The following is a 15,484-nucleotide window of genomic DNA, read 5'->3' as shown; positions in this document are numbered from 1 at the left end:
TGATACTCACTTTTCAGGGCAAAACTGGGTCAGGATGACCCACACAATGGGAAAAAGTGCACCACTCTATTGACCAAGTCTCACACTTATTTCATTGAGGGAGCTACGTCATAAATCGCTGATTGTTGACGACGCTTGGATACCATTTCAATTTTGATAGATGCCCCAAAATGAACAGGTCAGATCGTGCGGAAAAAAAACAGCATCGAACCTTCAAAATTTTGAAAGGTTCAGATTCCTCAAAGGTAATGTGGAAAATTAATCGTGAACAAACCACTCCAATTCCAGTGCTCAGTTCATAAGCAAGAAGGTAGAAGGTTTGTTGCAGCAAAAATTTTTTTGTTCATATTTATTACTCGCGACTCCATATTAAGAGGTGGAAGATATATTTCAAATCAAATAGAACTCCTCATAGATTTTTAATTAGAATCGTTTCCGTAAAGACTACTTCATTTATGACATAATCAATTTAAATAATAATGTTAATCCTGAATTAAACGTATGAAAACCATAAAATAATTCATAAACATGATGAAAGAGAAAGGCTAAACTAAATGTACATAGTTTAATCAAATAAAACGGTATTTACATAATTATTTATACAAGATCAATAAATAAACAGAAATGGTAATACGAGTAAATTTTGGTCCAGAAAAAAAAAGCCACGTGGACCAGAATCATATGAATTTTTACTGACACACAACAAGCTCCCTCACACACAACTCATGCCACGTAACCAAGTCACTTTCTGTAAAATTTCATAAATAATTCTTCAATTCATTGAAAACTTATTCTGACGAGCAGGAAAATTCTCCAGGAAATTTAACACTGACGTGAAAATAAGTAGTCGCCATTAATATTCCTTCATTCACAAACACGAACATTCACTCTAACAGATTAAATATAAGTATTACTACACTGGGCAGATTCTTCTTTTGAACTCAAAAACAAGCTATTAAGATCTATTGATTGTTGAAATCGCAACTCAACTAATGATTCCAAAGCAAAGAAAATCAACTAATAATTTCAAGGCAACAAAAATTACCAGAAAATAAATCATATTTTCATTGGAAACGCTTCGACGACTAAACATGCGAAAAAATATCGCAATTTTTTAGGCATTTATTTATCATTAAATTTTTGTCGAAATAACGCATGCGCAGTTAAGCTGGCCAATACTCGTGTTATACTTGTTGGGTGGCGCAATAAGTATTGATTAAATATAACAAAGTCGAAGAGCAGTACAATTTTGTAGGCCCTCAACATGAAACGTATTTCTTTTATTTACGAAGGTAATTGGTTAACATGGAAAAATTAGTTATTTTTATAGAATGATCAAGAAATTTGCCACGCTTCGATATCGCAGATCGATATAGAAACAAATAATCGCATACGTACTAATAATCAGCATAAAGTCACGAAAGGTCTCACATATCCAACATGAAAGTCTCGAATGCCCAACGGCAAAGACAAGCAGAGTTGGCATCTCGTAACAACGACAAAAGATCATGTGAATAGCAACATAAACGATCACAAAAAATATCACTAATACGAGATGTCGACCACCCGCAATAACTAAATCCATACAACTGGCCTGCTTACACTACAACTAAACCCGCAACCTGCCTTGATAACGTCAGAGCTGCCAAATCCTAATTACTTCGCTACACAACTGGCCTACTAACATAATAAGTGAACCCTACAACTGGCCTACCTACATAATAATCGAGCTGTCATACCATAATTACTGAACAATTGATCTGCTTCCACTACAACTAGACCTTTAACAAATAAGGTTGAAAATACACTTTCAAATGTACTCAGTTTATTGAGCACATACCGTATTTGTAATACGATCGCACATTTGTGAAATAGTTACTGCGGAGGAACACATAAGGACGACATAGAGCATGAGCGTTAAGTTACTGTACAGCAAAAATTACATATTTACACGTTAGTGTGATGAATCTAGATCAACACGCAAGTCTATTTAAATCAACAACAAACTTATCAACGAGAACTAATAGAACAATTTTGTCATTAAGTAAAAGTAGGCTCGATTACTGGCAAAACCTTGCAATTTCGTACACATTGCTGGCGGCAGTTCCTTTCATTGCAGCGAGGCTTCTCTAGCTCCACCGACTAACTTTTTTCCCTGTCCCACCCACTCTTACGTCGCACTAATTTAGCATTGTTTAGTTTCCAGTCGATAACAGAGGCTTGGTAGCTTCTTGACAGCTTGTTGCTTGTGTTCAGTCTTCACAGACCTGCCGCTGTATACCTTCACCCAAACGTTAATGAGATCACCAAGGCAAGGGCCGGCGTTTCGTGTTTGCCAGTCTTCATCGTAGGTGTGTTTGACACAGGCTTGTGCCTTTGCGATGTTATCTTTCAACCGTAAGTTGAGTTCACGCTGCGCAGGCTCTGATGGCTTCTCGGCTCACGCACTCCCGAGCTTGGTAGAGCAGTGAACCCACGCTGAACCTGTAACGTAGGCAGGCCTTCGTATCCTCTGGCGTCTCCACTGCGCTGCCAGGAAGTGTGGTAGTGTGCACGATAAAGTTGAGCTGGGTAAGCACCTTTTCTATCCGATCTTGCCCGATCACCTGCTCGGACTGATCTCTCGTCGAAAGTCGCAAAACGACTGTCGGAGTGTTGGCGTTCCAGGTTCACGGCGTCCGCCGTGTTTTTGAGGCTCTTAATTAAGGAAAGCAGCAACTTTTTTATCCACGTCATCCACATCCGCCTCATGCTTCACAGTCGACATCAACGAAGACTTGTCTTCACGCACAGCTTCCTTCTTAATTAACTTTGTCACGGATCTCTCCCTACTTCCACGATGGCTTCGAGAGGGCGACCGCGAACTGCGTCCATCATAAAACCCAGCTCTGATTCCCTTCTGACGCAGTTTTGTTAAGGATAGCACCTCGTCCTCCTATCGTGTCGGGTAAAGCGATTTATCTGTAATAGTAATGATGTCTTCAACCCTCACGCTGTCTCGCTTGAAAGCCTCAAGCCTCGGAGTAGTCCGGACTTCCGGAGTGAAAACTCTTCATCAGAATGGTAGTTGAATCTCATATATCTATCCGTATGTTTGTCGTTCTTGACGTGTTGAATAATCGCCTCAATATTTCCGTGTGCACCACAAGGGAGACACTTGAAGTACCTAGCGTTATCGTGATGACTCCTGAAGTAGCCCTGAATCAAATGCATTCCAAGTATCTAGGCGTGAGACTGAAGAATTTCATACTGAAGCGAGCTGGGGAGATACTTCGAAGCCAAAACTCTCTTCGGTCCTCCTGAGAAGTCGTCGTCGCTCTTGTCCGCATTCTTCGCACGAGCTCCGGAATGATGATGAGCAGTTGGTGCAGTAATGCAGTTCATCGTTTTGCAGAAAATTTTACAGAAGAAGTTCAACCGATTGGTGAGATCAGTGATGATGGCGTAATTTCGGCCGTAAATAATCCACAATGCCTCCTCGAAAACCTATGAAAACGAGAGATTGGTGCAAAGTCGGGAAACTTGTTCAAGGTTGCATCAGCGGGCTTCCGGGCTCTTGGGTATTCAAAAGGAAAATCCATTTTCGACGTCCCTGCCGCGAACGACGAAACGAACTAAACGGCAGCTCATTAACGTGCCGGTAGACACCAGTGAATTCCTTGGTCTCTTTACGCAGGTAAACAGGGTGCAGAGTAGTATCTTTAGCTTTGTCCGGTCAGTCCTTCTAATTGCTGCTACGTGACAAAGAATAAATAATATAACCGGAGCTGGCTATTAATACTGACACGTCAGAGAAAGATATTCACGCTCCTAACGCGGCAAGGGTTTGTCAAGGAGTCGAGTTTGGGCGAGTTTGTCAGGGATGAGTATCCGCTTGAACCTTTTGACTCAGGATTCAGCGCGTCGGCAAGGCTACCAATAGCTTATGACCTGGTAAATAGTTGAGAATAGTAAACTGACTGAAACACATCTGATGTGATTTGTCCTTTGGTTGGCTTGCATTCTGCCTCGTACCGTAAAAAATAAATCTAAGTATCATTCTCTACATTGACGCCTAGTATGTGGAAGTATAGAAATACATACATATTATTACAACATATTCAGTACAACCCTCGTCAACATTTGATTTCATATCTCATCGGAGAAATCAATTATGGCAGATGGACCAGCTTGGCTTCAACGAGAGGTTACATGTAATATCTGTTGAAATATTATATACAATCCCAATTTCACGGAAAAGTTGCTTAAAGCATGAAACCATAATATAGGTACGTCCTCAAATATCATCTGCTTAAACATAACATTAGGCATTGATGTAACCATCAATTGAAGTTGAATTCTTTTTAGCTTTCTATTACCAGCAACACAAACTTCATGATTATGATAAGTCACATTAAATATATTGCTGAACACAGTCCATGTTAATTAAAGCTTGACACTGTTACGCTTATGAGGTAATTAAGTTATTTATAACAATATCTTCGCTAACAAAAGCCATTCGCACTTATTCGAAAATGTAGATCGGTAAAGAGATTCAATCAGGAACTTCGAGACTAATATGAGGAACGACTTCCTTATCCTTAGCCCGACCGTGCCCCAGCTGCTTCTTCTTCTTCTTGCTGCCTCGGCTGTCGGTATCGGCGCGAGTTAGAGCGCTGGCCTGCAAAAACAACTCTTGTTCAATGTAAAAGATAAATATGCAATTGGTTATCAGCATCATTTTATCTGCAAATAACCTCGAGTTGCAACTACGGTTATGTACTTTATTAGCAATTGATTATCATTGTACGATCAGTACATCGATCAGTGAACAACCTATACGTTACACCTTCAGTCATAGATAGGAAAAACCCTAAAATCAAACCTATTCTTTTTAGTTTTAATCGGCTAGAGGAAAATATTTCACTATTCGAACGCAGCTGTGAGGGAGAAATTGAACACTTCGGTCATTTCAAACGATAATTTAGTAGTTAACTAATAAATTTTCTACTTGCTCAACTACAACTAAATTAACTAAATTATGTGCATAGTTGCGCATGAATTTTAGCGCACAAAAAACGTTTACAAGTTTGCTGATGGAGTATCCCCATGAAAAATTTTCTCCAATTGAGTCTCAAAAAAAATACTCAAGTTTTCTAAGGCGTGTATAATTAGATGAGAGACAATTATAATGTACAAGTAATTATGACTTGAGTGATTCTTAAGTTTTTAACCACAGAAAATTTTGTGTTGTAAAATGAAACGTACCTCAGAAGAAGAAAGACAGTCTAATCAATTTAATCGAATTCAAAAAGGACCAAATATGATTTTCCAGGATACAACAAATTTTTTTACTGACTAACTATCTCTGCCGTGGCAAGAGTGATTGCAAAGCTAATCAAGCAAGTCCAATTATTGATAATTTGAATAAAAAATTGACCACTATTTTAAACTTTAAAATTGATTAACATATTCTTCACAATATTGTGGCAAATAACATTATTATTTCACAATTATCATAAGAAATAATCATGGATGTTTCTATAAGATATGATGGAAGGCTGGACACTTAACAGACATTCGTTGTCAGATACTTAAGTAATTTTATCTACACATAATTCGGACTATCATTATTTCACATATATGGTAACAAATAATCAAGGCTGTTCCTGTAAAACAGGAAACAATGCTGGACACTGAGATGATATTAGATGCTTATTCTGAGGTTTGGGCTCTAATATACCTATCTTTTTCTACACAAAATTGAGACAAATAAGCTTATTGCACATACATTATAAGAAATAACGAAGTTATTTCCAATAAAATATGATGGAAGGCTAAACCTAGGTTTATCATTTGGTGTTTCTGCTGCAGGAAAACTACCATTATTAGAAATAATGAAGTTTATTCCAANTTACTACACAAAATTGAGAAAAATAAGCTCATTGCGAAACTATTATTAGAAATAATGAAGTTTGTTCCAATGCAATATGATGGAAGGCTAAACCTAGGACTCACATTTGGTGTTTCTGCTGCAAGAAAACTATTATTAGAAATAATGAAGTTTGTTCCAATAAAATATGATGGAAGGCTGAACCTAGGACTCATATTTGGTGTTTCTGCTGCAAGAAAACTATTATTAGAAATTATGAAGTTTGTTCCAATGCAATATGATGGCAGGCTAAACCTAGGACTGACATTTGGTGTTTCAGCTGCAGGATTGGGCTCTTCGAGAGCTTGTTGCTGCTCGTCGTCCTGTGGCACAGGCAGAGCGTAGGATATGTTGGCATACTCCTGCAGTAGTGGACACACGCCCAGTAGGAACTGGCACATGTCCTTACGCAGCCCAAACCACCCTGCCAAAAATGTTTATAAATCAATGCAAATGGGTACTTTTATTATGAGTCTTCACAAGGTCATCAAATATTTAAGAGCATAGAAAACGCACATGTCTTTGCGCAGTCCAAACCACCCTGTCAAAATTGATTATAAACCAATGCAAATAGGTACTTTTATTAGTCTTCACAAGGTCATAAATTATTTAAGAGCATAGAAAACGCACATGTCCTTACGCAGTCCAAACCACCCTGCCAAAAATGTTTATAGGTTAATCAATGCAAATAGGTACTTCTATTATTAGTCTTCAAAAGGTCATAAATTATTTAAGAGCATAGAAAACGCACATGTCTTTGCGTAGTCTAAACCAACCTGCCAAAAATGTTTATAAGTCAATGCAAATATGCACTTTTATTATTAGTCTCCACATTATTTAAGAGCATAGAAAACGCACATGTCCTTACGCAGTCCAAACCACCCTGTCAAAATTAATTATAAGTCAATGCAAATAGATACTTTTATTATTAGTCTTCACAAGGTCATAAATTATTTAGACGCATTGAAAACGCACATGTTTCTGCGCAGTCCAAACCACCCTGTCAAAATTGTTTATAAATCAATGCAAATAGGTACTTTTATTAGTCTTCACAAGGTCATAAATTATTTAAGAGCATAGAAAACGCACATGTTTTTACGCAGTTCAAACCACCCTGTCAAAATTGCTTGTAAATCTATGCAAATAGATACTTTTATTGGTCTTCACAAGGTCATAAATTATTCAAGAGCATAGAAAACGCACATGTCTTTGCTCAGTCCAAACCACTTTGTCAAAATTGATTATAAATAAATGCAAATAGGTACTTCTATTACGAGTCTTCACAAGGTCATCAATTATTTAGACGCATAGAAAACGCACATGTCTTTGCGTATGTATTCCAAACCACCCTGCCAAAAATGCTTGTAAATCAATGCAAATAGGTACTTTTATTATTAGTCTTCGCAAGATCTCTACACCGTTCTCATCCAAATATTTATTCACCGTAAATATCGGATAAGCTGATACAAGGATCCGAATCTAATGTTACTGATTTATGAAGCACAATTGCATAAATTTCTACAGATATTCAAAGTTAAGTGATTTTAAATCCCACAAGAACCCCCATCTTTCGATCATCAGAAATAAATTTATCAATTCTTGTACACTAAAAATGATAGAGCAAGTTCTATGAAGCTACAAACATTTATCTAGCTACTAAAATTTATCAGCTCTTGTACACCAAAAATGAAGCACAAGTTCTACGAAGCTACTATAATTTATCTAGCTACTAAAATTTATCAGTTCTTGTACACCAAAAATGAAGCACAAGTTCTATGAAGCTACTATAATTTATCTAGCTACTAAAATTTATCCGTTCTTGTACACCAAAAATGAAGCACAAGTTCTATGAAGCTACTCAAACTTAGCTACACAAATTTATCAGTTCTTGTACACCAAAAATGAAGCACAAGTTCTTTAAAGCTACTCAAATTTAGCTTCATAAATTTATCAGTTCTTGTACACCAAAAATGAAGCACATGTTCTATGAAGCTACTAACATTTATCTAGCTACTAAAATTTATCATTTCTTGTACACCAAAAATGAAGCACAAGTTCTATAAAGCTACTCAAATTTAGCTACATAAATTTATCAGTTCTTGTACGCAAAAAATGAAGCACAAGTTCTATGCTACTATAATTTATCTAGCTACTAAAATTCATCAGTTCTTGTACACCAAAAATGAAGCACATGTTCTATGAAGCTACTAACATTTATCTAGCTACTAAAATTTATCATTTCTTGTACACCAAAAATGAAGCACAAGTTCTATAAAGCTACTCAAATTTAGCTACATAAATTTATCAGTTCTTGTACGCAAAAAATGAAGCACAAGTTCTATGCTACTATAATTTATCTAGCTACTAAAATTCATCAGTTCTTGTACACCAAAAATGAAGCACATGTTCTATGAAGCTACTAACATTTATCTAGCTACTAAAATTTATCATTTCTTGTACACCAAAAATGAAGCACAAGTTCTATAAAGCTACTCAAATTTAGCTACATAAATTTATCAGTTCTTGTACGCAAAAAATGAAGCACAAGTTCTATGCTACTATAATTTATCTAGCTACTAAAATTCATCAGTTCTTGTACACCAAAAATGAAGCACAAGTTCTATGAAGCTACTATAATTTATTTAGCTACTAAAATTTATCAGTTCTCGTACACCAAAAATGAAGCACAAGTTCTATGAAGCTACTAATATTTATCTAGCTACACAAATTCATCAGTTCTTGTACACCAAAAATGAAGGACAAGTTCTATAAAGCTACTCAAATTTAGCTACATAAATTCATCAGTTCTTGTACACTAAAAATGAAGCACACTATAAAGCTACTATAATTTATCTCACATTGGTTAGCTCGTTTACTGGAGAAAGCCATGGCCAGGCGCGTGCAGTAGGTGATGTAGAGCGGCATCACGATACTCGTGTAAGAATTGCGACTCTCCCCGTTCAGTTTACTCGCCAGGGTGATCTGAAAAAAATGATAATCGTGAAATTTCGGGGAATTTGACAACAATTCCACTAACGGTATGTCCGGTTAAAAGGCATTTTATTCGAAATCATGAATAAGAAAATGCAGATGGCAGCGCCAGCATAGAATTATCTACAATTAAATAAGACAGTATCTATTGACAAGGAAAGTTAGTTACCGGTATTAGCTGTGCCAGCAAGGTATATTCACAAGGAAACAAAAAAGGCAGTGCCAGCAAAAAATATTCGCAGTGAAGGAGAGAAAATATTCACAGGGAAACTGAGGGAAACAGAGGGAATTTTCGACAGCTAGAGATATTCACAAGAAAACTAAGAGGCATTGTCAGGACAGAATTTTCATAGGGAAATCGATATTTGTGCCAGCAAATTACATTTAAAATGTAAGATATTCACCAAGAAACATAGTAGGGGTGCCACGAGACACGTGTAAGCGATGGCGCTGTTGAGAGAAGTTCTCCTGCGGTCCGCGTTGACCTCAGGCAGCCTGAGCAGCAGCCCTGCGAACACGATGCTGTACAGCACCGCCACGATGCTGGCACACACCACCACCCATGCCGGCACCAGCACCACCTGCGTGTATATAATGCAGCTAAGGCCTGGCACCAGCACCACCTGCGTGTATCAAATGCAGCTAAGGTCTGGCACCAGCACCACCTGCGTGTATCAAATGCAGCTAAGGCCTGGCACCAGCACCACCTGCGTGTATCAAATGCAGCTAAGGTCCGGCACCAGCACCACCTGCGTGTATATAATGCAGCTAAGGCCTGGCACCAGCACCACCTGCGTGTATCAAATGCAGCTAAGGTCTGGCACCAGCACCACCTGCGTGTATCAAATGCAGCTAAGGTCCGGCACCAGCACCACCTGCGTGTATATAATGCAGCTAAGGCCTGGCACCAGCACCACCTGTTTATATACATAATGCAGCTAAGGTCTGGCACCAGCACCACCAAATGCAGCTAAGGTCTGGCACCAGCACCACCTGCGTGTATCAAATGCAGCTAAGGCCCGGCACCACCACCACCTGCGTGTATATAAATGCAGCTAAGGCCTGGCACCACCACCACCTGTTTATATACATAATGCAGCTAAGGTCTGGCACCAGCACCACCTGCGTGTATATAATGCAGCTAAGGACTGGCACCACCACCACCTGCGTGTATATAATGCAGCTAAGGTCTGGCACCACCACCACCTGTGTGTATCAAATGCAGCTAAGGTCTGGCACCAGCACCACCTGCGTGTATATAATGCAGCTAAGGACTGGCACCAGCACCACCTGCGTGTATATAATGCAGCTAATGTGATCTGGCACCCACACCTCCTACAGCCATTATATCATTGCTGCTCATCCATAGAATCCTGATCTATGCCGCTCTCGGCGGACAGTCTTAATGGAAACTAGGTTCTGTATAGGTGTTTATTGACATCAACTGTAATTTAAACAGCCGTGGTCATATGATTGTCCCTCACAATTCGAATTAGAGACCTACTCGACGGTCTCTCTCAGACAACTTCAACTTTCGGCCAGATCTGTGCTTTGCTGAGGACGTTTTTCCTATCTTTCAAAAGCAGTCATTACTTATGAGACAGTACTTCTAGAAACGAACGTCAAGTATTCGGAAAGTTTCTGTCACACTAGTACTACCTGCCATGTCTAATAAATGATGAAACAAAAATATGTCACATTTTCATTGTTTATAACATGTTCAAAAATTACGATATCAGAATGTCTGGCGTTTCCTTCATTTTACCAATTCCCAGTATGCCGTATATACTTGTACAAGATAGTGTAAAATATTGTGAAGCTTACCTCCCAAGGCCAAGCAATGTAGCCATCCAGCTTGAGAGCCACAAAAATAAACTGAAGAAGGTTCACAGAGCAATACAGTTCCAGTTCTATGGAACGATTATGCTTCACACCCCAAATGCAAGCTGCAATGGAAACTAAGCTAATCACAATCAGCGGAGAAAAGACGCTAAGCCAAGAATGTCTTCCCGTTTCAAGATTATCTGCTAATAGCAACTCAAATAGAAGAATAAAGAGATGAATTCCCAGCGAGATGAGCAGTGCTCGGTATTGGATGGCAGACTGCCCTTCCAGCCTGCACAAAAATAAAATCAAAAGATTATTTGAAAACTAACCTAATGCAATGACAAATAAAGTAGGACTAGATGATACTAATTATCTATTTCCAATGAAGCAAGTAAAAATATACCATATGGAATTATACCTACCGTAGCTCCAAAAAATGATCAACAATGTACTCACAAACATTGAGTTCAAATTTCATGCCAACACATTAAGATGAATGAACTGTTGAATGAGGTAACAAACTTAGCCAAGCTGTGACAATTTCCTCAAGTTAATATTATAACTAAAATTCTATTAAGTGCAGCTTCAAATGAAAATCTTGGGGAAGAAAAATTTTTATTTGCCATATAAATGAGAGCTTGTCAATTGGGACAAAAATTTGAATAAATTTCAACCCATCAGCATTTATGAATCAAAATCGTTAGACTTTCAAACTCATATTACCTCGAGCTATATACCAACAAGCTTACATAAATAAATACTATGGTATTTCAAGTTACATGAAATTTTCATTCAATTACATTCTTGCTGTGATTCTGAACTACTTTTTAGATGTTGTATATTACATAAAATATATTGTACCTACATAGTATAGGTATGGTACATAGTAAGGTACTACATAGTACCTATACGTATCTTATATAGTAATATATTTTATATGTCGCAACATTTTGCTAATGCCTCACCTGTAATGAGGATTTTTTATCCACACGATGTTGGCAACAAGAGCACCAGCAACAACAAAAGCTTTCCATAGCCACAAGGGAGCAAACACAGCCCAGTACGTCCAGTCAAGTAGCTTGTCCAGCCGCAATGAAAGGAGTGCTGTGAACACACACACGCACAGCCACACCAGAAATTTTCTGAAAAAAGAAATATCAATTATTTGAGAGAAAATGGCATTCAGGTACATTTATTTATTAATACAAAAAGTGGAATTATAACACTTCTGGAGCTAACACATTTTCTGAACTGCAGGAGTTAATGTTCAAACCATAACAAGATGGACATCCAACCTCCAATATTACAGTAAATATATATAGTAACAAAAGCCTTGTGCTTCAAGTTGGAAAGATATTTACTTAGTACTTTAAAAGAACAAAGAATGAATTATAATAAAAATTTACTTAAGAGATCTGCCATAGTTTCAATTCTGTTTGTATTAGCAAGCTGTGTCACATGACTTAAACTAAAAAAAAAATAATGAAAGCATTTTGCTTGCAAGAAATCTGGGCAAGACAGTAGAACTAAACTGCAACATATGAAATTTTATTAGAAGGACACATTTGTGAGATCATAATTTTTTATCAAACCAAAATACATGGCTTTAGAACTGCCCATTTAGTATTGTATTTTACTGCCCATTCATGACTTACCAGTACTGACTGCCCTAGCCTAATATCATCCCAGGGAAAATGAGAAACGCAGAATATTTTTACCAGCAATTTCGGAACGAAATTTAATATAAAAATATAAATTCAATATAATATCAATATTATAATATTTTGGTAAAAATATAATTTAATTCAGATCAGAAGATGATTACTTTATATACCGGTACCTATAATTTTTCTTCATTCCTAGAAATTATTTTAAAAATTAAAATATTGTTATCCTGCTTCAGGTGGTACCGGTAGCTTGTAAAGATGTAGATTTTTATGCCGATTACAGGCTGGGATCAGTATCAAAATCTATGTGCAACAAAACAGCTGCTGATTTGTTGCCAAAGAACCAGGGTGCAGAGTTTTTAAGCAGTGTCACTAAGATACCATATGAAGTTTTAGCCCAAAACGTTGCCAGCCATTATCAAGATGACTCGCAGGGTAATTCTCAGTAAGAAAATGCTGCAAGCAACTTTGATGGTGCATCCCTTACTCTCCACGCACTGCAACACTTGCGCACTGCAACTGAACTCCAGACAAACTTCACTGCATCCTGATCCATCCAACATACAGGCAACCTTACTGTGTGCACTTTCAGTATTTCAGATTAGCAATCATTACAATAGTTTCAAAGTAATTTCTAAAATGCAATAATTCAATCCAAATGTGTTGGCAAGATCTTCTGAGGGCATAAATTCTGATGCTGGTGCATTGCCAAAGATCTATTGATATTCACCCACTTTCTGCACCATCACCAAAGACCTTTGGATATATTCACTATCTACAAGACTGCACCTCATCCTTGGATTTCATCTAACTTCTGTTGTGGAAGATCCCTGCTTTCTGAGCCATGACTCAAGATTTCCCATTTTTAGAGCCAGAAAATTCATGCTAGATGATTCATCTCCCATCAAATTGTTAATAAAACTGTACATTTGTTCAGTACAATTTGATATCTATGACAAACTTTCATATTAGTCATTCGAGGCTTAGAGCCACAAAATTTCAAAGTAGGAAAGTTAAAATCTAAGCTAACTTTAATTCAATATATATATATACGGTATATACTGTATATATCTTACCAAGTTCAAAGTAGCAATCTTGAACCTCATTACCTCAATCTAGTAATTTACTTACCCGGGATTGAAATCACGAAACATGGCTTGAAGGTTCATTGCAATTTTCAGGCAAAACCTGCTGCTTGAACTTTCAACAACTTGGTGAAATCAGAGCAATCCATGAATTGATGAAATTCTATAAGCAGAACTGTCAACTGCAGAAGGAACTAGGCTATTAGTATTACAAGAAAATATATAATTTACATATATAAATAAAACTAAAAACCAATTCCTGAGAAATGAGAATGATCCTGGATTCCTGTTCCTGGTCCCTAGATGGATGGATCATGCACACATGGACTGTGGACATGCCCCATTACAATGCAACAGCCCACTATGCAGAGGGTGGATGCAGCGTCGCCAATATATGGATTTTTAAGCCCAAAGCGTTGCCGGCCATTTTAAAGATGCATCGCCAGGTAATTTTTAATGAAAAGCCATTTACGCTGAGTAATGATATAGAATCACGGCTCGTAGAAATGGAATCACGGCTGGCAAATCCATAAAACCACGGCTCGAAAAATTCAGTCGCGGCTCGCCAAGTAGATATATTCCATACTAGCTGAGAATGATCCTGGATTCCTGGTCCCTAGATGGATGGATCATGCACACATCATGACACATGGACATGGACATGCCACATTACAAAATACAATGCAACAGAAAGCCAGTAATATAAGGAAGGTCATGCATCAATATTTAAACCTAAGCATGCTGCATAATTTCAAGATAGGCCTAGATAAAGTCAAACGGTTTAAGTATGTGCATATTATATTCATGTCAAATAAAAAGTTTGATGGCATAAGCCGCATAACTTTCATTGACATCAAATGTTTGGCTTAAAAAATCTGATCATAATGTTAGATTTAAAAAAGGCTGTAGAATCAATCCCAATGTGTAGCAAAAGTAATAGTCGGCCTAGCCGGCTAGCCCTAGCAGCAGCCTCACTCACTCACTGCAGGGCTGGAAAAGTCCTATTTTTGTCTGAAATATCGCGGCTCTAATATCAAATAATTTCAGTAGGCATGAAATCTCGCGGCTTGAATGTCATAAATTTTTGTTTGATTGAAAAATCGCGGTTTGCACTTTGCAACCATGTCATTTCTTACTATTTTGAACTTGCACAATCTGCATTGCTCTACCGTTTCCACCAAAATATCCTGCAGAAAAAACAAACATCGTAATGTAAAGTGTAAACAAATCAACTAAACGTTTTGTTGAAGATCACGCAGCCAGCATGCAAATGCAATCCTGAGTTCCTTAACAGTGAATGCAGAATGGTGATCGAAACCGCGTGATCAGAAAAAATACTTTTTTATTTCTTCTTATTGGAGCACTGGTCCCTGCAACCGCTTGCCTAAGCAGGGTTTAGTTTGTGCCTAATACTAGTAAATTAGTAATAGACTAATAGTCATGTAACAACTGAAAATCTGCAAATCAGTAAAACGTGGTAAAGGGAAAATTCCGAAAATGGCTTTGTTTACCAACACCGGACACCGGTCAGCTGTCAGCTGTGCTAGTGCCGAAGTTTTAGCTCAGTGCTAAATTCTGGATTTTTAGTAATGAAATATCAAATCCGTTCCACACTGTTAGAATGAAAATTTACTAGAAGTTTAGAATCTGGAAACTTAATTATTTCATCAATCTACGATGTTAAATGAACGTGGGTAGCGACTTCAGGATGCATGCTCATGCTGGAAGTAAAAGCTGAAATGAATATATACCGCTATGGCGCTATAAGCTAAGGGAATTGCGAACAGGGATATCCATGATTGAACTATATACTTGTTCAACCATGAGGGAAATCAATCAGATATTGACCAGCGGATGTTATGAACAGGGTATTTATGAGTAAGGCAAATCTTGCACCCAAACTTGTGGCGAGCAAGGTTGAAGACGAATGACCGGTAACTCACGTAACTGAACTAACGAAGAAAGAAAAAGTCAATCTATAAGAAGTTCGGATGGTTGGCCGA

The 15,484-nt window shown here is 37.7% G+C and overlaps 1 protein-coding gene across 1 annotated transcript; it reads right to left on the bottom strand.

Moving 5' to 3' along the window:
- Positions 1-3,208: 3,208 nt before the first annotated feature.
- On the bottom strand, positions 3,209-13,663 carry LOC108664517 (transmembrane protein 185A). Its single transcript, XM_018151113.2, has 7 exons — positions 13,528-13,663; positions 11,695-11,871; positions 10,727-11,018; positions 9,307-9,483; positions 8,770-8,893; positions 6,178-6,335; positions 3,209-4,660 (listed from the first exon to the last, which is right to left on the bottom strand). The coding sequence occupies exons 1-7, from the start codon at positions 13,563-13,565 to the stop codon at positions 4,535-4,537; spliced, it is 1,092 nt and encodes a 363-aa protein (XP_018006602.1). The 5' UTR covers positions 13,566-13,663; the 3' UTR covers positions 3,209-4,534.
- Positions 13,664-15,484: the final 1,821 nt, after the last annotated feature.

This window comes from Hyalella azteca, unplaced genomic scaffold, assembly GCF_000764305.2.
Source record: "Hyalella azteca isolate HAZT.00-mixed unplaced genomic scaffold, Hazt_2.0.2 contig2030, whole genome shotgun sequence".
Taxonomy (NCBI): Eukaryota; Metazoa; Arthropoda; class Malacostraca; order Amphipoda; family Hyalellidae; genus Hyalella; species Hyalella azteca.
The sequence above is the reverse complement of the archived record's forward strand: the minus strand, read 5'-3'. Positions and strand labels throughout refer to the sequence as shown.